The sequence below is a fragment of the Apodemus sylvaticus genome, chromosome 10 (genome assembly GCF_947179515.1).
Source record: "Apodemus sylvaticus chromosome 10, mApoSyl1.1, whole genome shotgun sequence".
NCBI lineage: Eukaryota > Metazoa > Chordata > Mammalia > Rodentia > Muridae > Apodemus > Apodemus sylvaticus.
Genome location: NC_067481.1, coordinates 1303601 through 1328858, shown reverse-complemented (window position 1 = coordinate 1328858; position 25258 = coordinate 1303601). Strand labels below are relative to the sequence as shown.

The following is a 25258-nucleotide window of genomic DNA, read 5'->3' as shown; positions in this document are numbered from 1 at the left end:
ATCTGGCTTCAGGGAGCAACTGTGGCCCATGCTTGACCTGGCAGAGACTGGGCTGACGGAGCTGGAGCTGCCCCTGAGGCCCAGGCCTCCCCAGTGGCAGATTGGTTCCAGTTCCTCTGCCTGTTGCTGATGGGAAGAAGATGGTATCAGGATGAGAAGCAGACAAGCGCACTGTGCCTCACTGGGTAGGAAGTCCCAAGCACTGGGCGCAGGGATGTTGAGGGACCCTCCTTAGCAGGGACCTATGTGGATCCTGTACTTCAGGGAGATATTGCTGGAGACAGGCAGGGCCCAGCACAGCAACTGAACCTAGGCTGGGTCTCAGGTGTAGAATGTCAGTCTCCCCCTAAAATGCACAGAATTATCCTTCTGTTCTAAAATGGGCCACCTTCAGTGCGCTATGTGGGCTGGGGCAAGATGTCCAGCTCCACAAACGGATGGGTATTTCTTCCCCACATGGGGAGGCCTCCTGAAGAACGCAGCATGCCGGCTACCATGGGCAGCACCCCGAGCCCACACTCAGAGCTATCAGGCGACAGGCTCCTTCCTTGATTTACTCACAGATGAAAAGATTAAAACATCAGCAGGTCGAAACTCGGGATAATTCATAAGGCACTCTGAGCCGCAGCAATGGGCTGAAGGGGGAGAGATGAGCACACACTTAGCCCCCCTGGGAGCGCCTTCGCTGACAGGGCTGTATCACAACACCAGGGTGCCCTGAATGGCTTGTGGACAGGAACTTAGGGCCCAACCTAGCTGGTCACGTGAGTACTGGGTCCTCGATGCCGTGGTCTGGGTTGCAGGTGAAAGCGATAGTGATGGCGTAGCGGGTGCCCCAGAGGACTTTCTCCACTCGGTGCAAGTTCTCAGAGCCTGAGGTAAAGAATGAGACTCGACCTGGAGAGAGAAGAGAGAGGTGAGCCCCTAGGCCACAGCAACAAACACAGCAGTGCTGGACAAGATGGAGAAACCCTGACCAGCAGTGCTGGCTGCGTAATGGGAGAGGGGCGGCAGCCACACAGGGCACCTCAGTCTTCCTGGCTATAGGGATGATTCTCTGTGGTAGGAAGGACAGAGGCTTGCTGGTGGTCTACCAGGTCTGGCAGGTGGAAAATAAAGAAATAATCACAGGGGCTAGAGAGATGGTTCAGCGGTTCAGACGCTAGCTGCTCCTCCGGAGTCTCCTGCGTTTGACTGACAGCATCCATGAGGTGGCTCACAGATGGTTCTGACTCCAGCTCTATGGAATCTGACGCCCTTTCTGATTCCACAGGCACCGTGGTTTACAGACATATATGCTGACAAACCATCCGTACACAGGAAACAGGAATGAAAATTTTAAAATAAAAGAATCCATCATGGAGGATGGTAATGATGTCCTGGCAATTGGAAGTAGCATGTCAAATTAGACGGCCTGTGGAGACAGAAACAGCCCCTGCCTGCAGCTTTAGGGCCACCCCTGGTGAGACACCCTGGTCTGCGGAGTCCTTCCAAACCTCGACTCCAAGAGAATGTGTCCTTGTTTAAACATCTAACTGGCCTGGACGTACGTTCACCATAAGTGCTTCTGCTACTCAGCTCTGTGAACTTCTGGGGGATGCTGAAGGCGCAGCATCTGACATTCGGCGCAGATGCTCTACGCAGCGCTGGTTCCCTTCGGGCCACCACATTCCTTCCTATTGGGACTTGCCTCTAAACCTTCAAAAGGGGAGAAAAGTCTATCCAACTTGCACCGTATTCCGCTGGGGGGCTTACACAACCAAGATAAGGCAGAGCAGAGAAACCAGGTATTTCAGCCCCCTTGGCTGTCTGCCCTCCAGGTTCCTCCTTAATGACAGACGTACTTCTGTGTGGCAGCATTCAGTAAGAGTGGGGTCCTCACAGGTCCCAACATGTCTGAACATCTTACACACAGCCAAAGTATGGAGGATAACAGTGGATTCTGACCTTGGGATGAAATCATATGCTATCAGGTTTAGATGAGAATCACATTGGGATTTTAAAAAAAAAAGACTAAGAATCAGTGATCAACCTTTGCCCTAATGGGATGAAAAATTTTGGTTTTATATCCACATCCATAAAAAACTCCAAGGCAGAAAAAAATGCATATACATGAATGCTTCTGCACACCACAACCAAGCTGAAAACTTTGAAAAGAGCAGAAAAAACCCAAACAATATATACAAAAAACAGCAGCTGGCTTCTCCTCAGGAGCAGTAGGAACTGAAATAAAAAGTGGTTTTTGCTTGGGTGTCCCACACCTTTAACCCTTTAACTTGGGAGGCAAACAGGTAGATCTCTGAGTTCTAGGCCAGCCAGGGCTACACAGTGAATCCTTTTAAAAAAGAAACGTGCAAAAGATATTTTAACCCATTTGTTCCCACCCTCTTTGTCTCTTCCATGCTTCTTGTGATACTCTTTACCAAGATGCACTAACACAACAGGAACTTAGGGGCTTGGTTTGCTAAGAAGCTTACACTGCTCACTTGGACCCATGGGTAACTAAAGGTGGGATGAAAGCCGGGTACCTCTGCCTCCACGCTGTGTCAGACTGTGAGGTGGGAGGTGGAAGGTGGGGAGGTGGAGTGGGAGGTAGAGTGGGAGGTGGAAGTGTGAGGTGGAAATAGGCCAGCCAAACACCTTGGTATTTTGCTTTAATTACTCCACAGATTCAATGCTACTCAAAACAAAATTTCTGCAGAAATTAACAAGTGGAGTCTAAAATTCATTTGGAAATGAAGCAAAAAATAATTTGGCAACAAAAACAATGTTCAAAATGAAGAACAGGGACTAACAGCACCTGTTTTCTAGGTCATGGGGCTATTGTGGCCGAGACACTGCAGCAGAGGGCACAGTGCTCAGAACACAGCATCCAGAGCCAGAGCAGATGGACAGGGTCTGTGGATCTGTGACAGACACTCCAGCAGCTACTTCATGGTTAAGATGGTCTCCTCCACAAACGATGGAGAATCACCTGGAGACCCATGTACTAGGGAGCACTGCACTAGCCTCACATCACACGTCAATTTTAGTTCAGAAGTCTAAATACAGCTGGGTGGTGGTGGCACATGCCTTTAATCCCAGCACTTGGGAGGCAGAGGCAGGCAGATTTCTGAGTTTGAAGCCAGCCTGGTCTACAGAGTGAGTTCCAGGACAGCCAGGGCTACACAGAGAAACCCTGTCTCAAAAAAACAACAAAAAAAGAAGTGTAAATACAAACACCATAAAATCAACACAAATAAGCACAAGGAATGTTTCTTAGGCATTATCTTAAAGTATGGACACTAAAGAAGAAGGTCAGCAAGATGAACTCCAGGGCTTCAGCTTTGGCTTCCTTCTAGAGAAGAGGAAATAGAGGCGGGGCGGCAGAGCATGTCTGCAATCCCAGCACTTGGTAGGTGCTGGCAGAGGGTCAGAAGTTCAAGGCCAGCCTCGTGAGACTATCTCAAACACAGAGGTGGGTAGGAGGAAGAGGAGGACAGACACAAGGAAAGACAGTGTAAGCCAGGGAGACAAAAAGGTATTGAGCAGGAGCCTGCAGCAGAGTCTGGTGAGACCCTGCACACTAAGGTGACACCCCTGGGAGCCTGGCTCTGCCAGTCACCTGCAGGGACACTGGGCAACTGAGTTAACAAAGCTGACCTCTGGGTGTTATGACCAGCAGGTCGACTTAGACAAACTCAGACCCAAGCCCAAAAGATGTAGAGTAAGTGTTCTCCAAATGTAGTATCGCTTGGAGTAAAACCTGCCTCAGGCCTGTATCCCATACTCTGGGCAACCCACTAGCCTGTGTCCTACCAGCTCGGGGCTCCACTGTCTTGTTGGACCCTTCCTCCATGAACACGAAGCGCCCTCCACCGAAGTCCTCTAAGTAATCTGACAGGTACAGCAGCGAAGTGTAGTCAAAAGAGCCGTAGGTCACCTGTGGGGTGGAGCATGAGGGAGCGAGCGGGTCAGACTTCTCAATTCTTAAGGGAATAAGGTTCTTCTTTTAAAAAATTGTATTATTATATGTATATGTGTGCATGCGCACACACACACACACCTGCACCCATGTGTGCTTGCGTGTCAGATCCCCTGGAGCTCGCTTTATAGGCTGTTGTGAACCATTCTATGTGGGTCCCCTCTGCAAGGTCAGCAAGTGCTCTTAACCTTTGAACCGTCTCTCCATCCCCAGAAATGAGGCTCTGGACCCAGTTAAGCTCCAACAGAGCTACATGGAGGGCTGGTGAATGGAAGCTGGAACAACAGGCTTCTTCCTTGGCCATCTAGCAATGTGAACAGTACACAGAGTGCATAGAACAGTGTCTATAGAGAAGAGTGTGTCAGTTGTGGTCAGCTGTGGAACCGTCCAAACTTTCTGTAAATTAAGATAAAATATACACAGCCTGGAGTCTACTTTTGGCTGTGTTTCCAAGAACTATCAGCAGACTGGGCACACAGCTGTACAGCCGTTCTTACCTATGCTGGCCCCTGCATCATCCCAAACTGGGTGACTGTCACAGTGACCTTAGCTCCCACCCTGGTCCCTGGCACCCAGGATTCTGTGTTCTCTTTGGTGATGTGGCACCTCTAGGAACCTCATGGAGGCTCAGACAGTTGTCAGTGTGTGGTGAGCACACTGCACCAGGTGCAAGGACAAGCTCACTTGTTGTCCTGGCTGGCTCTGTGTGCCCCCATGAGACCCAGCTGTGAGGCATTTTCTCAATCAGTGATCAAGGAGGGAGGGCCCCTTGTGGGTGGTGCCATCCCTGGGCTGGTAGTCTTGGGTTCTATAAGAAAGCAGGCTGAGCAAGCCAGGGGAAGCAAGCCAGTAAGTAATATCCCTCCATGGCCTCTGAATCAGCTCCTGCTTCCTGACCTGCTTGAGTTCCAGTCCTGACTTCCTTTGGTGATGAACAGCAATGTGGAAGTGTAAGCTGAATAAACCCTTTCCTCCCCAACCTGCTTCTTGGTCATGAAGTAATAGAAACCCTGACTGAGACACTTGTGCTCACCCATGCTTCAGACCCTCATGTTCCTGGAGTGCCTGCAGCACAGAACGCTACCCTGAGGGTCATGATATGGGTCCCGAGGAAGCAGCAATGCTGCAGAGCAGCACCAGGGGCAGAGGACAGCAGAGCAGCACCAGGGGCAGAGGACAGCCTGCTCCCTCACTCTTTGGGACTGGGCTCCAGTTCAGGTATGATGAGCTGATGCTTCCTTAGGCCTTGTAGCCTGCTCCAGAGAAGAAGGAACACTAACCCCAGACTATGGAGGTGTGTACCCAGGATCCCCAGAGCCAGTGCTGAGGGCACAGGCTGCTTCCCCTCTGTCTCATACAGTCCCTCTGCAACCCTGGAACTCCTGGGCTGGCTCAGCATAACTGATCTCTTCCTATTGCTCCTAAATACATCTCTACAAGAGCTCCCCACACCAGTTCTTACTTAGGCTTTGCTCTGCTGAGCTTAAATTAAGACAGTTATCAAGAGAACAGAGTATCAAAACTCCAGCAGATATAGAATCTCTTGTATACCCTGGGAAAGTCTCACCTATCAAAAATCAATAAATAAAGCTGTTGGCCTATGAGCTCAGGCAGGAATTCTGTCAGGGATAGGGTCAGACATGGGAGGGGGTTGATTCACCCCAACTTGGAGGAAGACGGGTATGAAACTGAGGAGAGGTATCCAACCACATGGCAGGACTTAATAGAATAAATGGGATAAATGAGTTATGAACTAGTGGGAATGAGCCAAAGCTTTTGGCTTAGGCAATTACTTATAATAATTCATAATATTCATAATAATCTAGTTTTGGAGTTCAGGAACAAAGAAGCTTGGTGGAAAAGCCATGGTTACGAGCAGAATCAATACTCAATAATGTATCAGGAAATATGTTCTACATCAGAGCAGCATGAGTGTGGAAAAACCTACGACAGTGACAGCGACTTGAAACACAGAAGAGAGAGCTGTCCAACAGAGTAAGCCGTGCATGGCGATCTGTGCATGGCGATCTGTGCCTGTAACCACAGCTTGTGGGAAGCAGGTGCAAAGAGATCAAGAGTTCAAGGTCATCCTCAGAGACACTGCCTCAAATGAAACAAAACAATGCAAACAAAACCACATACATGCACATCTGTGTCAAGGGAGAGGGTTCAGGGTAACAACACTTGCTACACCAGTGTGAGAATCTGAAACTGAATCCCTAGCATTCACATAAAATGTTGGGTGTAACTGCACACATCTGAAACTTTAGCACTGTTGGGGGTGGGAACACGTGTCCTTCTCGGGCTTGCTGCTGCCGGTCTTGCTCCGGGTTCAGTCAGAGACCCTTTCTCACAGGAAATAAAGCAGAGGGCCATGGGGCAGGACACCCAACATCCTTCTTTGCCCTCCACACACGCGTGTGCACTACACACACACACACAGCACACACATATTCACATCGGGTGTGAAAGTATACGCTGTCCCGAAAAGTCCCACAGCAAATGCTCTGACGTTTAGGGGACCGGTCACTGAAGCAGGATCCATCGTGGGCATCGCTAGTACACTCCTGCAAGGCCTACCAGACACACTGGCACAGCACTGGGGAAAAGGCAAGGCTTAGAAATCAGTCAAGATTAGTCTGTTACAGGCTTTGTTACATAATTCACAGGACCAGAACCATCAAGACATCGGTTGTTGATACAGTTGTGACAAGATGAGATGGGGGCTGACAAGATGGTAGGTGAAGGCACTTGCCAGCAAGCCTGATATTGGAACCCACATGACACAAAGAACTGATTCCTGCAAGCTGTTGTGTGACCACCACACAACACCATGAGACACACACACACACACACACATACACACACCCCAAATAAATACAATGTAATCAAAATTTTAAACAGAAAAGAAAGCCAGGAGGTAGATACCTCAGTAGTTAAGAACACTACATGAACCTGGCGGTGGTGACACACGCCTTTAATCCCAGCACTCTGGGAAGCAGAGGCAAGCAGATTTCTGAGCTCAAGGCCAGCCTGGTCTACAGAGTGAGCTCCAGGACAGCCAGGGCTACAGAGAAACCCTGTCTCGAAAACAAAAAAACAAAAAACAAAAAACAAAAAAAAAAGAAAAGAAAAAAGAAAAAGAAAACATAGAAGAGAGAAACTCACATATGAATTTAAGGATAACTGGTAAACTGTGTGAGGGGTACCCCCAGATTAGTGTGGAAACCACAGCTGACTTTTAAAATGATCTCAGGGCAATTGATTCTCACACAGGAAAGGGATGGACCTTTGCCATCATTAGACACAACAATATTTACTTCTCCTAGTTCCAAACGTGTGAACGGCTAGAATGTAACAAGAAAAAAATTAGTAATATTAAAATGCTGTAATTCCAGCATGTAGGAGAAGGGTCACTGTGAGTTCAAGGACAGGCTGGGGTGCACAGTATAGACTGTAGCGTGAGAGTCTGTCTGAGAAATAGAAAGGAGGGGAGGAATGGTGGTGGGGGAAGAGAAGGGAAGGGGGGCTTATAGAACAATGGTGGGTTAGATTTTTGTTTGATTTGGTTTATTTTTTTGTTTGGTTTTTTTGGGGGGGTTTTGGTGTTTTTTTTGGGGGGGGTGGTATTTTTCAAAACAGGGTTTCTCTGTGTAGCCCTGGCTGTCCTGGAACTCACTTTGTAGACCAGGGTGGCCTCAAACTCACAGAGATGGGTCTGCCCCTGCCTCTTGAGTACTGGGACTAAAGGCATTATGTTACTACCACCCGGCTAGGAGCATGTTTTTAAAACCTCCTTAGGTGGGTAGGATTTCTAATCTAGATTTCAGAGCAGTCCCCTGTTCATCAGTACATACATATACACCCAAGAGACTAATCCCTACGCAGGAGGTCATGTCACGTCATATGCCCGTGTGTTCCATGAATACTGGACACAAAGGTCTGGTGATGGTGAGTGGAATGTGGCACAGTCATAAGTAGAGTAGTCTCTGCTGTTGACTATAGCAGATTAAAAGCTGTGTATTCTTCTAAGGTGACTGTGGTTGGTGAGAAGGGTGCTGGGAGGTGCTGGGAGGGTGCTGGGAGGTGCTGGGAGGGTGCTGGGAGGTGCTGGGAGGTGCTGGGAGGGTGCTGGGAGGGTGCTGGGAGGTGCTGGGAGGTGCTGGGAGGTGCTGGGAGGTGCTGGGGGTGCTGGGAGGTGCTGGGAGGTGCTGGGAGGGTGCTGGGAGGTGCTGGGAGGTGCTGGGAGGTGCTGGGAGGTGCTGGGAGGTGCTGGGAGGGTGCTATGTAGAAGGCGCTCTAGGGCAGTGAGATGGCCCAGTGAGTAAAGGCGCTTATGTGCAGGCCTGGTGCTTGAGTTCAATCCTGAGACCATGGAAAGGAGAAGAAGAGAATCACTTTTACAGAGTTGTCCTCTGACCTCCACACATATGCCCCCACACACACAATGGGCGATGTTTGAGTTCTGTCCTTGGAACTTGTACAGAGATAGAAGGAAAGAACCAACTCTGCAAAGTTATCTTCTGAATTCAGTGAACACCATGGAACATATATTCCAGTAATAGTGGATCCAAATAGTTTTTTAAAAAGAGCACTACAGGTGTAGACCTGCCAATAGCAGGGTTCTGTGGATGAAACCACTGACTCCAAGATCAAATTCACCATCAATTGTTTAACAGGAAAGTTTCAAAAAAATGTGATTCTCTACAAATGACAAAACAGAATTTTATGTCTTTGGTTTTTGTCTTAGGGTTTCTATTCCTACACAAACATCATGACTAAGAAGCAAGTTGGGGAGGAAAGGGTTTATTCAGCTTACACTTCCACATTGCTGTTTATCACCAAAGGAAGTCAGGACTGGAACTCAAACAGGTCAGGAAGCAGGAACTGATACAGAGGCCATGGAGGGATGTTACTTAATGGCTTGCTTCCCCTGGCTTGCTCAGCCTGCTGTCTTATAGAACCAAGGACCACCAGCCCAGGGATGGCACCACCCACAAGGGGCCCTCCCTCCCTGATCACTAATTAACAAAATGCCCCACAGCTGGGTCTCCTGGAGGCATTTCCCCAACTGAAGCTCCTTTCTCTGTGATAACTCCAGCCTGTGTCAAGTTGACACACAAAACCAGCCAGTACATTTTTGCATAAAAGTAGTTGGAGATCTCAGGAGGTGGTGGCACACACCTTTGATCCCAGCACCTGGGAGGCAAAGGTAGATAGCTCTCTGAGTTCAAGGTTACCCAGTTCTACAAAGCAGATTCCTGGACAGTTAGGGCTACATAGAAAAACCTTGTCTTGAAAAAAAAAAGTAGTTGGAGAAGGGACCCTAAAATCTGGCCATTGTGTTGATTTGGGCAACTGAGGGATTTCTGGGAAAGGGGGTTCTTGTCTTCTTACATTCTTTTCACTTTTGAACCTTGTAGGGTACATTCCTATTCAATTTTATAAACTGAAGCACATTGGCTAGAAGTCGTATGGCACGGAGCCCTGCAGAGCACTGTGGCGGTCACCCAAATTTCCACCTAGTTCTGTTTCACTGAAGCAATTTATGTTTCTAAGACAGGGTTCATTATGTAGCCCTGGCTGTCCTGGAACTGACTACGTAGACCAGGCTGGCCAAAGCAAACATCTAATCAGGAAAGACAAGCCTCATATGCTGCTTCTGTTCTCTGATAGACAGGTAGAATTTAGTCCTGGGCCACAGGGATCTTGGGAGTAATCATCCTCTGCCGGGCGGAGATGGAAACTTCACGGCTCGACTGAAACTGAGGAAAGACGGGCATGCTGGTACTAGCCTCTGATCCCAGCACTCCAGAGGTACAGGCAGCACCACTGTATGTGTGAGTGTGTGCAGGTAAGGACCATGAAAGACTGCAGGAGCCTTAGAGGCTGGAAGAGGAATTCAGTGTCAGTCTCAGCAGTACAGAAGTTTAAGGCTATCCTGGACTACACAAAAGCCCAAGCTCAAAACAAACAAACAAACAAACAAACAGAATTCTTTGATCTGAAAACCACACTGGATTGGATCCAGGATAGTAGGAGAAGGCATACACTCAGCCACTGAGCAGTAAACAGGAACTAGAAAAATAATGTTAAAGATTTTAAGAAGCACTTTAAGCTTCGAGTGGAGGGTCTGAAAGATGTGCAGTGGTGAAGAGTGCTTGCTGCTCTTGTAGAGAACCTGAGCTTGGTCTCCAGTGGTACCCACATGGGGTAGCTTACAACTGCAGGTAACTATGACCCCAGGAGACCAGAAGTCCTCTTCCAGGCTCCAAGGGCACCTCCGCTCTCTCATGTGTCCATACCTACACACACTTACATATTCACATAATTGAGAATAACAGTTAAAAAACTGGCCAGGTGGAGGTGGCACAGACCTCTGGAGGCCAGGTCAAGAGGATCTCTAAGTTTGAGGCCAGCCTGATCTACAAAGCAAGTTTCAAGAAAGCCATGGCTACACAGAGAAACCCTGTTTCAAAGCTGCAAAACAAAACACAAACAAAAAAATCTGCACATAGAGGCTGGAGAGGAGGCTCAGCAGCTAAGACTGCTCTTCCAGAGGACCCAAGCACAGCTCCCAGAACCCACCCGGCAGCTAACAACCACCTGTAACTCCAGTTCCAAGGAATCTGGTGTCTTCTTCTGACCTTCATTGGCACCAGGCACACATGTGGTATCTGTTCACACATACCAGTAAAATGCTCATACACATTTTTAAAAAACTGAAAACAAACAAACAAACAAAAAACCCAAAAACTTGCACATAGGGAGGCATCACTGAGAGTCTGGGGTGTAGCTCAGTGGAGCTACAGGGGCTTGGGAAGTGGCTCAGCAGGTAAAGGTGTTTGCTAACAAGTCTAAAGACCTGAGTTCAATTCCTGGGACCCACATGGTGGAAGACAAGACCAGACTCCAGCAGGTTGTCCTCCTGCCTCCGCACAAGGCACCATGGAATATGTAAGCACACACATGTATACATATAAGTGTATTTAAAAATAATTCTCAAAATAAGTGTAATTAAAAAGATATTATAGAGGGGGGGGGTTCACGCCTGTAATCCCAGCACTCTGGGTGGCAGGGGCAGGCGGATTTCTGAGTTCGAGGCCAGCCTGGTCTATAGAGTGAGTTCCAGGACAGCCAGGGCTACACAGAGAAACACTGTCTCGGGGGAAAAAAAAAAAAAAAAAAACAAAAAAAAAAAAAAACAAATCCAAAAAAAAAACAAAAAAAAAAAAAAATAAAAAAGATGTTATAAAAAAGCTTCACAAAGAGGAATTGTCCCTATATTTTAGAGAAATCTCTTTTAAAGATTTGCTCTATTTTTATCTGCGGGTACGTGCATGTGAATGCAGAGCTTCTGTAGAGCATTCTTACTGTGTGACACTAAGCAAATGACTTGACATCTCTGAGCCTTAGTTCCCTCTCAAAGAACAGGATGACAGACCAGAGGTCGGTGACACACACCTTTAATCCCAGCATCTGAGAGGCAGAGACAGGTGGATCTCTATGAGTTCGAGACTAGCCTGGTCTACATAGTCAGTTCTAGGCCAGCCAAGGCTACACAGTGAGACCTGTCCCAAAAAAAGGAGAAAAAAAAGATTGTACATGTTTTCTTAGACTGGTTCTGGTTAGTTCAGGAACTTGATAAGCAAAGCAAGATACTGTAGGCGGGAAAGCAAAACTCTCTCACGGGGATGGAGTTACAGGTGGAGAAGGTGTGAGGGTTTGCCTATGCTTGCCCCAGGGAGTGGCACTATTAGAAGGTGCGGCCCAGTTGCAGCAGGTGTGTCACAGTGGGTGTGGGCTTTAAGACCCTCATCCTAGCTGCCTGAAAGTCAGTTTTCAGCCTTCAAATGAAGATGTAGAATTCTCAGCTCCTCCTACACCATGCCTGACATGTTCCTGCCTTGATGATACTGGACTGAACCTCGAACCTGTAAGCCAGTCCCAATTATATGTTGTCCTTATAAGAGTTGCCTTGGTCAAGGTGTCTGTTCACAGCAATAAAACCCTAACTAAGACAGAAGGTCACATTGAACAGAGACAGATAGTGGTGCAGTAGCCATGGCCATCCCCAGGTTTGAAGAACACACCAGGAGTGAGAGCTATGATTCTAACAGCTAAGCTTCTAAAAGGGCAGATTCAGTGCAAGGTCAGAAGTTTCCCTGCTTTGTCAGTTCTATGCTGGTGCCTAGTATACGCAGGCATATATATTTATATATATATGTTCACTCACAGGCCCCTCAGTTCTTATTTCTTGAAATAAGAAGCAGGAGGTTCAAGATCCTACAAGAAGCACACCAGGCATGACAGACATTTCTGCTGGGCACCTACTTGCAGGATCCTCAGAACATCCTACAGATGGCAGGTGCTACAGGGAGTTTCCAGTGCCCTGCATTGCAGCCCGAAGAGTACACGCCTGCCTCATGCAGCAGAGAGAACACTCACAGATCAACATTTAGGTGATAAAGGTGGCTAGTGAGGTGCGCCACAAAGACAGTGCTGTGTGATGTGTACAGACTCTCAATCAAATTAGAACTCTGTCCAGCCTGATGAATCATCGAATTAGCAAGTCTGGGGTAAGAAATAAGAGTAATGAGACTCCCAGGCCCAGCTACAAACAATGAGCCACCACCACCTCCTGTGCCATCCCCACATCCTGTGCATCCTGAGTTTAAAGACAGAATCGAGTGATTAATCAGCCCTGTTGGCACTGTGGGAAAAGAGCACAAAGCCAATTCCTCCTGAGCAAGCCCAAACCCTGCTCTTCCCTGCTGCTTCTGTGCCTCAACCAATCACTGTAATGATAGTCATCTCCTAACAAGGAGTCCAGCAGTGAACAGCAAGCCCTCAAAGGTAAGCAGGCCAGTGAGGCCCGTAAGAATACTCCTGAAACTCAACAGGACACCATGCAAGACTGTGTGTGTGTGTCTCTGCTGGTTGACCTCATGAGCTGAATGCTCCCCAGCCCAGCATCCACCCTAGGCTAATACCCAAGTAACCTGAACCCTGCATGCAAGCCAACAGGGCATGACTCCAGTAGTTTCAGCAGTGAAACTCAAGTCAGAGAAAGCAAAGATAAATCACATCAAATGTCAAAAGATCCAGACAGGGCAGGCAGTACCAGTGAAGCAGGTGAGGGTACAGGATCCGTGCCCTGTTCTGACTCCTTAAAAACTGCAGCCCACCCTAACATCCTGCAAAGGAGCCTCCCAAATCACACAGTCGCCCGTTACCAATCTCAAAGGAAAAGGTATAGACTATGGCACAGAAGGGGTGACACTCCACTTTCTCATAGAATCTTGGCAGCCTCTACCCAGCATTACATTTGGAGAACTGGGTGATGGGTAAGAGCCCTCACCTGCTGTCCACAGTGTAGGGGGAAGGGACCTCCACAGAGTAGGTTCATGTTGGTGATTGGGTATAACTGACCTATGGGGCTGAGGAATCTCAACAGGGAAGAACTGAGCAAAGCGAGATAACTATTTAGAAAACCGTGGACACGAGAAGCCAAAGGCCTCCTCATTCTCTTGGCTCCGATATCCATTCCTTACAGGCTGACACCCCAGGTATTTTCATATTACTAATCAGGACACCTGAAAAAGAACTATACCCACTTTCCAAGAAACATCACGAATTATGACTGTTAAAATAGCTAATAATGTATGCCTTACGGTACCTGCTTACATGTGACTTACATACAAACAGAGAGCCATTTTAATGACTAGAGCTGTTTTCCTTTTTGTTGCTTTGAGACAGTATCATGTAGCCCAGACTGGACTCAACTCTAAAGAGCTGAAGGTGATCTTGAATTTGTGGCCCTCTGCTTCCATCTCCCAAGCGCTGTGGTTTCAAGTATGAGGCATCTTGTCTGTGTGATGCTGGGGATGGAATCCAGGACCTCGTGCATGTTGGCAAGTACTCCATGCCCAGCGTGGATGCTCTATTTCTAATAGTAGTTCCTTCTCCAGCAGCAAGACTGTACCTAAAATGGACTCTTCTTTAAGAACAAAAATCTGACCGGGTGGTGGTGGTGCACGCCTGTAATCCCAGACTAGGCAGAGGCAGGTGAATTTCTGAGTTCGAGGCCAGCCTGGTCTACAGAGTGAGTTCCAGGACAGCCAGGGCTATACAGAGAAACCCTGTCTCGAAAAAACCAAACTCTTAAAAAAAAAAAAAAAAAAAAAAAAAAAGAACAAAAATCTGTGAGTAAGAAAAAGTACGCCAGCAAAATCTTTCCCTAATGTCTAAACCGAGCTGCAGATCGAGCGGCCCCAAAGCTGCCAGGTCACATTTGTGGTGAGTGTGAGGCTCTTCCCTGTGCTCCTTTCCCAATACCCAGACCAGCTTGCCTCAGGTGCAGCTTGTCTGACCTCATCAATAAACTTTCTAACTTCTCTTCTGTGGCAGAGGTCAGGGACATGAGTGAACCTCTTGGCTATCCTGCTGCTGGTGACAAGGCCTTAGGGAAGGGATAAAGAGAAAAATAAAAACCAATAACCGTGATGCAGAGAGGACATCCTGTGGGGATCCAGAGACCTGGGCAGGGAAAGCAACGAAAGGGACTCTCTGCTTACACAGCCCAAACAGAAAGGTTGCATATGAATTTGGGAACAAGTATAACAAAGGACACCAGAAGGCCCATGCTGCTCCAGCAGCCGCCACACCTTCTGTTCTAGCCCGGACACCGTGACACAAATTCTATCTCCTCAGTCGCATCACCTAGCTGAGAGTGCACTGCAGAACCTCAGGAAGAAGAGGTCTAAAAGCCAATGGAACTGAAGAGCAGGTGCCTGGATTCCGGTCACAGACAAGAGCAAGCACCCACTTGCCAGACGCTTACCTTGTCCACGTGTGCGTGCCAGTACTCGTCGTGAGCTGTCTGGGCTTCTGTGCTGTTTATTCGGGAGAAGAATGTGGGCTTTGTCAGATACAACAGGGATGCGCTGATGCCGAAAGCTTCCGCGATGGTGAGCTGGACCTTCTGCCGAATGTCCCTGCAGAGAGCACAATGGGTCAGTCTGGTGCCTTTGTAAGTTTTGATTATTTCAAATGTTTTATAGAACATTCTTTTTCAATTTCCCTTCTAATTACAAATCTCTACTCCACTCTTAAAACCTAACAGAACATAGCAGGCCTTCGGATAAAAATCAGTATTTAGTGTTTTCCATCTCTAACTCTCTTATATATACGGTCTGCAGGTAGCAGTGTCTATAAGGAACATTGCTGTGGCTGGCAATGGTGCTCATGCTTGCTGTTGCAATAGTCTCCTTGCTGTCACCCAGAAACACAAGTTTCGTGTTCCCTCTGGGCTTTGTTTGAACAGTTGTTCAGTTCTGTCTGTGAGAGGAAGGCCTTGTTGAAGGTGCTATCTCTGCTCTGTGTAGTTCCAGGAGGTTTGTGTGTCCATGATGTCAAGAGGAATGGACGGCTCAGAAGTTAGGTGTGTGTGTGTGTGTGTATGTGTGTGTGTGTCTTATAAATTTATAAATTATGGAACTTCAAATGCCAACCTAACACAGAACAGTTTCTATTTAAGCCAGTGTATGTGTGTACTAGGAATAAACATCTTTCTTTTTTCCTTTTTTTTGTTTTGTTTTTGTTTTTTCGAGACAGGGTTTCTCTGTATAGCCCTGGCTGTCCTGGAACTCAAATCTGTAGACTAGGCTGGCCTCAAACTCAGAAATCCACCTGCCTCTGCCTCCCAAGTGCTAGGATTAAAGGCGTGCGCCACCTCTGCCCGGCAGGAATAAACATCAAGAACAAAATAAACTAGAAAGGCCTGGAGTACAAGCGGTCAGCTGGAGACAGTCGTTGGCTGGGTCCCAAGTCTTACGAATTTCAGAGTAGAGCTATATGCCAGGAGGCACTCTCGAAAGTCACTACGAAGCTCCTGACCACTCCATGTCACCTCAACGGTGGACTTAAAGAATCACACATGGGGCTGGAGAGATGGCTCAGCGGCTAAGAGCACTGACTGCTCTTTCGGAGGTCCTGAGTTCAAATCCCAGCAACCACAGGGTGCCTCACAATCATTCATAACAAGATCTGACACCCTCTTCTGGTATGTCTGAAGACAGCTACAGTGTACTTACATGTAACAATAAATAAATAAATCTTTGGGCCGGAGTGAGCAGGGCCTCATTGAGCAGGGCCTGATTGAATGGGGCCAGAGGGAACAGAGGTCTCGAGTTCAATTCCCAGCAACCATATGATGGCTCACAACCATCTGTACAGATACAGTGTACTCATTTACATAAAATAAATTAATTAATTAAAAAAAGCATCACACATGTAGTGCGTATTCAGTGGCACTCTCGGCTGCCACTGTCAGGCATGCAGCCTTAGTCAAGCCCTCCTTCCACCTGCTCTCTGGAGCAGAGGCCGAGGCTCTGATTAGCAGATGTTTCCCTGGGACCATACTGAAGGTGAAACGTCAGCTATGGTTCCAGGCAAGTGGCTGATCATCAGGGATGGGGGGCGTGGGGGTGCAAAGGGCAGCAGGGACTTGGTGCTCTGATGGCCTGTTCGGTGTCTTGGCTGACACAACACAATCTAGTAGGTCATGAAAATCACATGAAATTCACTACATACACGCTCACATCTGATTACAGGGAAAGCTTGGGACTCTGAAGAAGTTCAGAGTGCTTCACCAGGGGCATTCTGGGAAATGACATCATACTGCAGCCAGGTAATGCTAGTGACAGGACTAACTAAACAGAGTGTAAAACCTCCCTGGACTTTCACACACATCTTAGTGATGTCTTTTATTTTCATATTTTTGATTTTATGTTTTATGTATCTGAGTACTCTGCTTACACTTACACCTGCATGCCAGAAGAGGGCATCAGATCCCTTTATAGATAGTTACGAGCACTATGTGGGTGCTAGGACCTAAAATCACGACCTCTGGAAGAGCAGCCAGTACTTTAAACCATTGAGCTATCACTCTAGCCTCTTAATAATCTTTAGATAAATGCTTTAATTTAAAAAAAAATCCCCAGATAGGAAAGCTGCTCTGGGTAAGGACTACACAAGAGTCATGTGACAGATGCTGGCTGTAACCTATAGCCGGATATGTCTGCTACGGGACCAAGAGGGCTTAGAAAGTATTAGGGGAGCTGCCCACTCCCCAGAGACAAGCAGGGCTTCGTCTCCACCCACAGGTCTTGATCCCTGAGGCAGGAGCTATTGCCCTGGCCTGATGTATCAGGACATCATAGAACTGACCTCAGCCCCCTCTGTGTATGCCTGGCCATGCCCATCTCTTCTTGCCCTCCTTCTTTCTTACCTATATAACTGAAAGTCCTCCTCAGAGAAGATGTTTTGTATTTTATCCCCAAAGTATCTGTGAAATGATAAATAACATTAGCAGGTGTTACTAATCTTTTCCTTGCTTTTGTATTTGTGTTTTTGTTTTTTGAACTCAGGGTCTCACACTAGCTCATGTTGATCTTCAACTTGGGGCTCCGACCACAGGTATAAACTACCACACCCAGCCTCCTCCTTTCCTTTAATCTCTCTCCTCAAGCTAACCAACAGGTCTCCAAAAGTAGACCTGCCATATCATCTGGGAGTTATTCCATTCCTGTAATGATAACTATGTCATAGAGAGGGAAAAGGGGACAGAAAGTAAGGAGGGAGAAGAAGGAAGGTAGAGAGAGGAAGGGGGAAGGAGGGAAGGAAAGAGGGAGAGAGGGAAAGAAGGGATGAAGAGAGGAAGGGAGGGGAAGGGAGGGAAGAAGAGAGGAGGGAGGAAGAGGGAGGGAGGAAGAGAGGAGGAGGGAAGGAGCTAAATCAGCAGTTGACAGAATGATGGCAGGAGGCCGAGACCTCTCTAGCCCTAGAGGAACCCCACAGCTCTATGAAGCCCAGGCAGCTGCTGAACGCCTACCTGCACCCTACCTCTCCTACGTCTTTCAGCCTCTCACCTATACAGGTTCACAAAGTGTTTCCCAACAGACAGGGCTCCAGAGTGCAGGTCCAGGATAGACGCCTGAAAAAGATGAATGTGCGTAAAACGCGGTCACTTTAGTAGCCAAAGTTGAACCCCAGTTGCCACAATCCATTGTATAAACGCTTCTTCCTCTGACTTCATAAGACCCTGCCTTGCGTACTGTCTGCCTGGACAAATATGACTCTCTCTGTTGTCCAAGGAGAAAGCCAAACTCTTTGGCCTAACATTTTCAGAAACAGACACAGCTGAGGGTGATTATGGCGAGTCACAGCCCACCCTATTGACTCCCTTTCTTTCCCTCCGCTAGGTCTGTAAAGGTAAGACTCAGACACATGGTCCTGCCCACGGGTGCAGTGTGCCCAGTCTCTGCCTAAGTGCACACTTCTGCACACACACTAACTACCACCCCTTCTGTGCTCCCATCTGCCTGCCCATCCTGAGCACTGAGGCTCTACTTTCTGAGGGAAGCTGCCTGCGCTCTGCTGAGGTGGAAGAATGGCAGACAGACCCTGGGATGTGCTTCTTTCCCTGGTATAACTCGAGTCGTTTCTCACAGCTGAGCACCGAGGCTATTCAGCGTACAGACATGTCAGACCCGCTGCCCTATCCCTGCCCTGTCTCTGCAACAGCCTTGTGTCCTGCTGTGCATACTGGCCACGGATGCCTGTGGTTAAACACTTCGTATAGAACCATGCACCAGTAACCTTAAGAAACTGCCAAATGTTTTCTAGCTTAACTGCCCGACTCTGAGTCTTTCCCTGGCTCAGGAAGAAAGCAGCCACCAATATGGACCATTTTACCCCATGCATAGCCAGCACTAACAGATAGCAGGCCCCTTTTCTTATTTCTACAATTACTTAGCTGAGGCATGGATCTGACATGGGCCTAATGTTTAATGAACGTAAAGGTATGAAGCCTGTTCCATGGGGGCTGAGTAGGAGACGAGTCATTCACAGAGAGTCCTTTAGTAACCAGCTCCCTGCACCCAAAAGAACATAAACGGAGTTCTGTTTTTAGAATTCTAAAGAGAGAGGTATGGGTGAGGTTGTGCAATCACAGAAAGCATTTGAAATTGTAACAAAGTCTGAAAGCCAACCTTCTGCAGACTTGATTTGGGCCTGCAGACTACAATTTGAAGCAGTTGCCAAAATATGCAGGGAGAGGAAACCCCTCCTCAGACGTTCCCTCACACCAAGCAGAGAGCAAGGTCGCGTTGACAACGCCCAGGTCCATTTAGAGAGGTGAGACTAGCCCCGTCTCTTGCTATCGTGGTGCAGGATGAGGACTTCCAGCTGCACAAGTTCATTCTCCCTCCCTGAGGCCAGAAGTCTAGAACCCGGGACGTGCAGGTGGTGCTGCTTGGTTTCTGGCCTAAGCTCCAGGGCATGGTCCTGCCTTGTCCTCCAGCATCAGAGACCCCGGGCTATCTTTGGTTTGTGGTCATAGAGCCCACTTCCCACCTCTACCTACACACAGGCTTTCTCCCCTCTTCAGGTTTCCCTCTGGCTCTCTCTTAAGCACACAGATGTCTGCCCTTGGACTGGAGGTCCCTGATAAGGACTTTCCTTCAATTACAACTACAAATCCCATTTCCAGATTACATCACAAGTCCCAGGTGCACCCGCCATCCTTTTCCTTGTAGGATCTACCCTTGTACAGAGGGTGACAGGCCTCTGTGGGCTGGCTGCAGGGGGAGCCATTTAAGCTTCTAAAGGAGCTTTATCTTTCCCAGCAGCCACCTGGCCACCAGGCTCCAGACTCCTTGGCTAGTTCCCTTCCTCTCTTCTCTTTCCACCCCTCCCCCATCCTTCCTATCCCTATCCAAAGTGTCTGAAGGGCCAGTGGGACCTGAATCCAGGCAGCGTGAAGAGATGGCCACGTGTGACTTTATACCTCTTCCCAAGAGGAATACATGTTGTGCCCACTAGGGAGAAAGAGTATCAGCCACTCTCTGAGAAACTCCATGAACATCCCAGGCCATGCCTCGAGTGGGGAACAGAGGGGACCCTGTGCATCCAACACTTTCCCTTTCCCTTCCAAGGAGAGCAAACTTAAAATGTATCAAGAAAATAGAACTGGGGCTGGAGAGATTGCTCAGTGGTTAAGAGCACCTACTGCTCTTCTGAAGGTCCTGAGTTCAAATCCCAGCAACCACATGGTGGCTCACAACCATCTATAACGAGATCTGACTCCCTCTTCTGGGGTGTCTGAAGACAGCTACTGTGTACTTACATATAATAAATAAATATATCTTTTTAAAAGAAAAGAAAAGAAGATAGAACCCTGCCTACTTACCCCTCCATCCGATCCACCCAGGGAGAGCCCTTTCTCTGCTATTCTGTGGGGGTGAAAAACAATTTTAAATCAAAATGTAGTTGACAGCATCACCCGTAAAGCACCTAGGCAAATCATCTACCAGTGTAACAGTGCCTTATCTATAGGTCCTGCTTGTCTGACGTTTATGATGTAAACAAACGGGAAGGCTCGAGCTGTAACTCTCAAGGGTGAGGATGCACTCGGCAGCACCCGCTCGCTCTCAGCACATGGCCTGCTTGGAAGCCACTGACCTGATCCCGAACGGTAGCGAAGGAACCTCTTAGTTTGTCTGGTGTCTGACGGCTCCCCAGTGGATGGGGATTTTGGTAATTACAGTTCAGACTGTCGGAGAGCCATTCCATCCCAGGGAGGACCGCCCAACTGAAGAGCAAGCAGCTTTGGCAAAGCTACCAAGGAACACTAAGCCCTCTGTAAAGCACTGATAATCCTCAGGTTAGTAGGTGTATAGGATCAGGGTGGAGAGCAGATACAGAGGACAGGCTTCCTGCTGGGCACCGTAGTGGGAATAGCATGAGGAGAGAGAAGAATGGGGCTTGTGGGTCAAATGAGGGGTCGCATACCGAGTCCTGAACAGCTGGTCAGAAAATGAAATCTTTCTTTTTCTTTTCTTTTTTTTTTTTTGGATTTGGTTTTTTCGAGACAGGGTTTCTCTGTATAGCCCTGGCTGTCCTCAAACTCAGAAATCTGCCTGTCTCTGCCTCCCAGAGTGCTGGGATTACAGGCATGCGCCACCACTGCCCGGCAAGATCTTGTCTTTTTAAATCCACACAGAGAAAACTACAGTATCAGCTGATCCCGAGCTGGCATTTATAAGCCACAGAGAGGTGAGATGTTACCTACTGGTTGTCAGCTAAGGCTGGAGGAGCCCTGTCTCCACAGCAGGGTGAGCATCCTGGGGAGGAGGCAGGGCTCCAGGCTGCTCAATCAGCAGACACATTGCTAAGGCCACAGCATTTCCTCAGAGGAAGCAGGAAGCAGGAAGCCTGCCCTCTGACTCCCCAAACCCTTGAAGATGGTCCACAAAACTGTGGGGGTTCTCTCAACTCACTCCCCATTCACTGCCTAACCCAACTCCCGGATGCAAAGGTGCATAGGTACCTGCGGATCTGCTCCGCCTCCTCCCTGGTGATGACCATGTCAGTGACACCTCTGCCACACTTCCTGGGGGTGCAGCCTGGAGGACGACAGCCAAGGAGAAATGTTAACTTCCAAAGCTATTGCCCCAGGATCATGGCCAAGCTGGCAAAGTCCTCTGCCATGACCGGGGGTGGGGTGGGGTGGGGTGGGGGGGCAGTTTGGCTAAAACACCTAGTTAAAAGTCAACTTCAGGGCCTGATGAGATGGCTCAGCAGTTAAAAGCACCAACTGTTCTTCTGAAGGTCCTGAGTTCAAATCCCAGCAACCTCATGGTGGCTCACAACCATCTGTAACAAGATCTGACACCCTCTTCTGGAGTGTCTGAAGACAGCTACAGTGTACTGACATATAACAATAACAATAAATAACAGATCTTATTTTTAAAAAAATGTTAACTTCAGATAAAAAGTAACTTTTCACTGGAATTTTGCCCTACACAGAACCTCAGTGCACATCTCCGTCCCGCCAGGTGTCCTGGGTTTCTCACATGGGCTGATCCTATCACTGCCCCAAAACCCTGGGAAAACAAGTAAGTCCCCAGACATTGCACTGACATTTTCGTTTTGCTTTGTCTTGTTTGTTAGAAACACAATCTCACTATATATTTCAGGCCGCCTCATATTTAAGAACTTCCTGTCTTAGCCTGCTGAGTTCTGAGATTACAGGCCCTTGCTAGCACTCTAACAGTCTGGCAACATTCCTGATCTCACTTGCTTGCTAAAATCCCACTGGGAAGTTCTGACACAGCCAAGCTGAGCCTGTCGTTCCAGTTACCCTCTGTCTCCAGGACCGCAGTTCCTGCCTACCGTGCGCCTTTCTGCATCTCCTTCACCCTGGCGTCATGCCAGAGGGCAGAAGTTGGAAGCAGCTTTGATGGCAGAGGGTGGATGTGATGATGTTCAGGGTTTGGGGAGGGCAGGATGGAGTAGGATATCAGCAGCAAACTCAGCAAACAACTGGTCCCTGTATTCTGCCATCCCCTCACCCTGAGTGAGCTGTGTGCTCTTACTGGTGAGACAGGGACTGTAAACTCTGAGGACCTTCCTGTAAGAAATAGCTGCCATTTATAATGTGTGTGTGTGTGTGTGTGTTGTAAATTAGGATATTCCAAGTAAACTCCTAGGATAAAGCATCCAACACAACAGAAACATGTTTATTTTATTGGCTGCAGTAGGAGAAAAGGATGTGTGCCCTTTGTCCTTGGTCACCCAGTCCACAAAGCACTCTCTGCCATCTCCCTTGTGCCCAAGGGCTAAGTTCTTGTGCATCCCAACAGCGCCCCTTTGTGGAAGAACATGAAACCTTTTGTCCATTCACATCCAAAACATTATTTTTAATAAAAAAATAAACCACCTTTGTAAAGCCAGGCCCAGATGCTACGTTTGAGGAACAGAATGCATCTGGATGGTATCGAATGTTCAAAAAACAGCAGCCCAAGGAGGCCTATACCCCACCCCGCCAATTCAGAGGTGTGTGCTCTCTAGGCTGCTGGCTGTCCTCACCTGGCACTGTGGCCCTGGCACTGGAGACCTGGCACTGCAGCTTCTCTCTATTTCCCCTGGGCCCAACCCCAGGGCTCTGGCTTATAACTAGCGTGTAGAGGTCGGAGAACTACAGGAGTTGGTTCTCTCCTGCTGTGTAGGTTCAGGATACTGACCTCAGGTCACCCGGTTTGTGGTATGTGCTTTAACAGCCAAGCCATCTCGATGACCCTTTCTCAGCTCCCTAATCCTGTTACCTCTCTGCAGGCAGCCTCTGGGCACAGAAGCTTGCTAAGGTGCTGCCTACACTGGAGTGGCATTGGAGGCCAACCCTAAAACATCTTTACTTTCCAACCAAGTGTGAGCTTGCCTATGTGGGAAGGCAAAGTTTGTCTCTGCCCACATATATTGTTTTAACTGTAGCAAAAGGCAATGTTGAGTTTCATTTCTGTCACTTCATGTACGTTATGGATACACATATACACATGATATACACATGATATACACATGATATACACATGACTGCAGGTGCCTGCAGAAGAAGTTGGATCTCCTGAAGGTGAAGTTACAGGCAGTTGTGAGCTGCTAGTCAAGGGTGTTAGGAACTGAACTCTGGTCCTATGGAAATGCAACAAGTGTTCTTGAATGCTGAGCCATCTCTCCAGCCCCTTAGCAGTCACTCTTTATTGAGAAGCCTGTGGCACGCACCTTCAAACCTTCGGTGACCATCATAGTCCTCAGAGCAGGGAACCTCAATGAACCTGCCATCTAGGACCTCACCACGACGGGCCACGACTTCACCAACATCATCTTCCATCCCCACACTACTCCAGAGCAGGAATGTGACCAGAGCAAGGCCGACCCCAAGGGCCACAATCCTTAGCCATGTTCTCTGTGCCTCCCGAGGCAGCCGGTCCTTCTTGGTACTGAAGATTGAGAACATAAACACAGGACGCAGCCATCACACTGTGCATGCCAATCAAAACCACAAGACGTTCACACTGCATGTCACCAGGCTTGGGCTGTGCCTACGGTGATCTCTGATCAGGATGGATGGTCAATCCTGAGATATTGCATGTACTCCTGGGTTAATTATGAAGCAGTGGGTGGGAAATACGACACCTGCTTCCATCCACAACCCACCATGCACCACCCCTCAGAAGAGCTTCCCAGGCAGTACATGGACCAGACAGGGCTGAATATGTGATTCAATGGGCAAACAAAACAAAACAAAAAATGTGGGTTAACCATAGGTAATTTCTGTCCAGCTCACAGAGCACCTGTTTGGAGGACTGCCAGGGCATGTGAGTCTCTAATCACATTCATGCATCCCTATATGATTGCCCTGTTCCAAGCATGTGTTCCTACATGAACATGTGTGTACTTAAACCAACTTACATGAATCATATTTGCTTAACTCAAATCATAAACCTGGGGCCAGAAAGAGCAAGAAATTATGACAGAAATGTGTGAAAGTACAACCCAGGCCTGTGTGGTTCAGTCCCTGATGAAACTGTGTCTGTGTCTCTACACATCTGTATGTATAATTAGAGTAGCTGAGCTCTGCTGTCCAGGAAAGGTCTCAGGAAAGTCTGGACATACATGCAGAATTGTCAGTTAGGGCCCTGTCCCGAAAGGCTCTGATTCTTAATTACCAATTCAGGCATGGGTGTGACAGGGGCTCACAAGGCCAGTTTTGGACAGGTGAGGTGTGACAGGTAACTAGCAGAGACGGGTGTGTGTGTGTGTGTGTGTGTCTGTGTGTCTGTGTGTCTGTGTGGACCATGCAGCAGAGGGGAGTCATAAAGGCTCAGAAATGGTCCTTATCGAGAGAAACCTGCTCATGTGACTGAATGCAGCTCTGTGGGTAGGACCTTCTGTGGGTAGGACCTCTGAGCAGAGCTTGGAGGTGAGCAGTCACGTGGACATTTTACTATAGAAGGGTAGAAGGGATGCCGCAGGATACACCAACCAAGCCACGCCCCCAACACGTCACGCCCTCTAAATCAAGCCTGCTCACCTCGCAATAGAGCTGGTCCCATCTGACAACCTTCACCCAGGAGCCCACCCAGACAGGTCAGACCCCTCCTTGCCATGACCACGCCCCACCCCTGTCAGGCTCCACCCCTGGGAAGGCCGCACTCTGCTCTGCCACAGACACCGCGATCCTGACCACGCCCCACCTCTCTCCGACCCCGCCCTCGGAATGGCCACGCCCACACACCAGTCAGGCTCCGCCCGCTGTTGCGCGCGGCCTCCTGGTCTCTAAGGATTCCGCTACCTGTTCGCGCGCCGGCGCTCTGCTGCACTACTTCCCTCCGGAACTCTGGGTGGTCCCCTCCGCTGAGGTGCCATCGGGCCAAGCCGTCGCAGAGCCAGGCG

General features: G+C 48.5%; 1 protein-coding gene across 2 annotated transcripts; it reads right to left on the bottom strand.

Annotated features, from left to right (window-relative positions):
- Positions 1-540: 540 nt before the first annotated feature.
- On the bottom strand, positions 541-25250 carry Ogfod3 (2-oxoglutarate and iron dependent oxygenase domain containing 3). Of its 2 annotated transcripts, XM_052193942.1 has the most exons (9): positions 25158-25250; positions 23585-23802; positions 21357-21432; positions 20217-20259; positions 17896-17960; positions 17256-17312; positions 14808-14961; positions 3799-3922; positions 541-897 (listed from the first exon to the last, which is right to left on the bottom strand). In XM_052193942.1, exons 1-9 carry the CDS (start codon positions 25229-25231, stop codon positions 761-763), a joined length of 948 nt encoding a protein of 315 aa, XP_052049902.1. In that variant the 5' UTR covers positions 25232-25250; the 3' UTR covers positions 541-760. The 2 variants fall into 2 exon arrangements, with proteins under 2 accessions (XP_052049902.1, XP_052049903.1); XM_052193943.1 differs by lacking the exon at positions 3799-3922.
- Between the last annotated feature and the right edge of the window lie 8 nt (positions 25251-25258).

Excerpts from the sequence above, each read along its gene's own strand:
- Ogfod3 (XM_052193942.1), bottom strand. The coding sequence starts at position 25,231 with ATGGCACCTCAGCGGAGGGGACCACCCAGAGTTCCGGAGGGAAGTAGT. Across the intron at positions 21,433-23,584 it reads TGGTCACCGAAGGTTTGAAG|GCTGCACCCCCAGGAAGTGT; the intron begins GTGCGTGCCACA and ends GTCGTCCTCCAG. Across the intron at positions 3,923-14,807 it reads GGCACGCACACGTGGACAAG|GTGACCTACGGCTCTTTTGA; the intron begins GTAAGCGTCTGG and ends TCCACCCCACAG.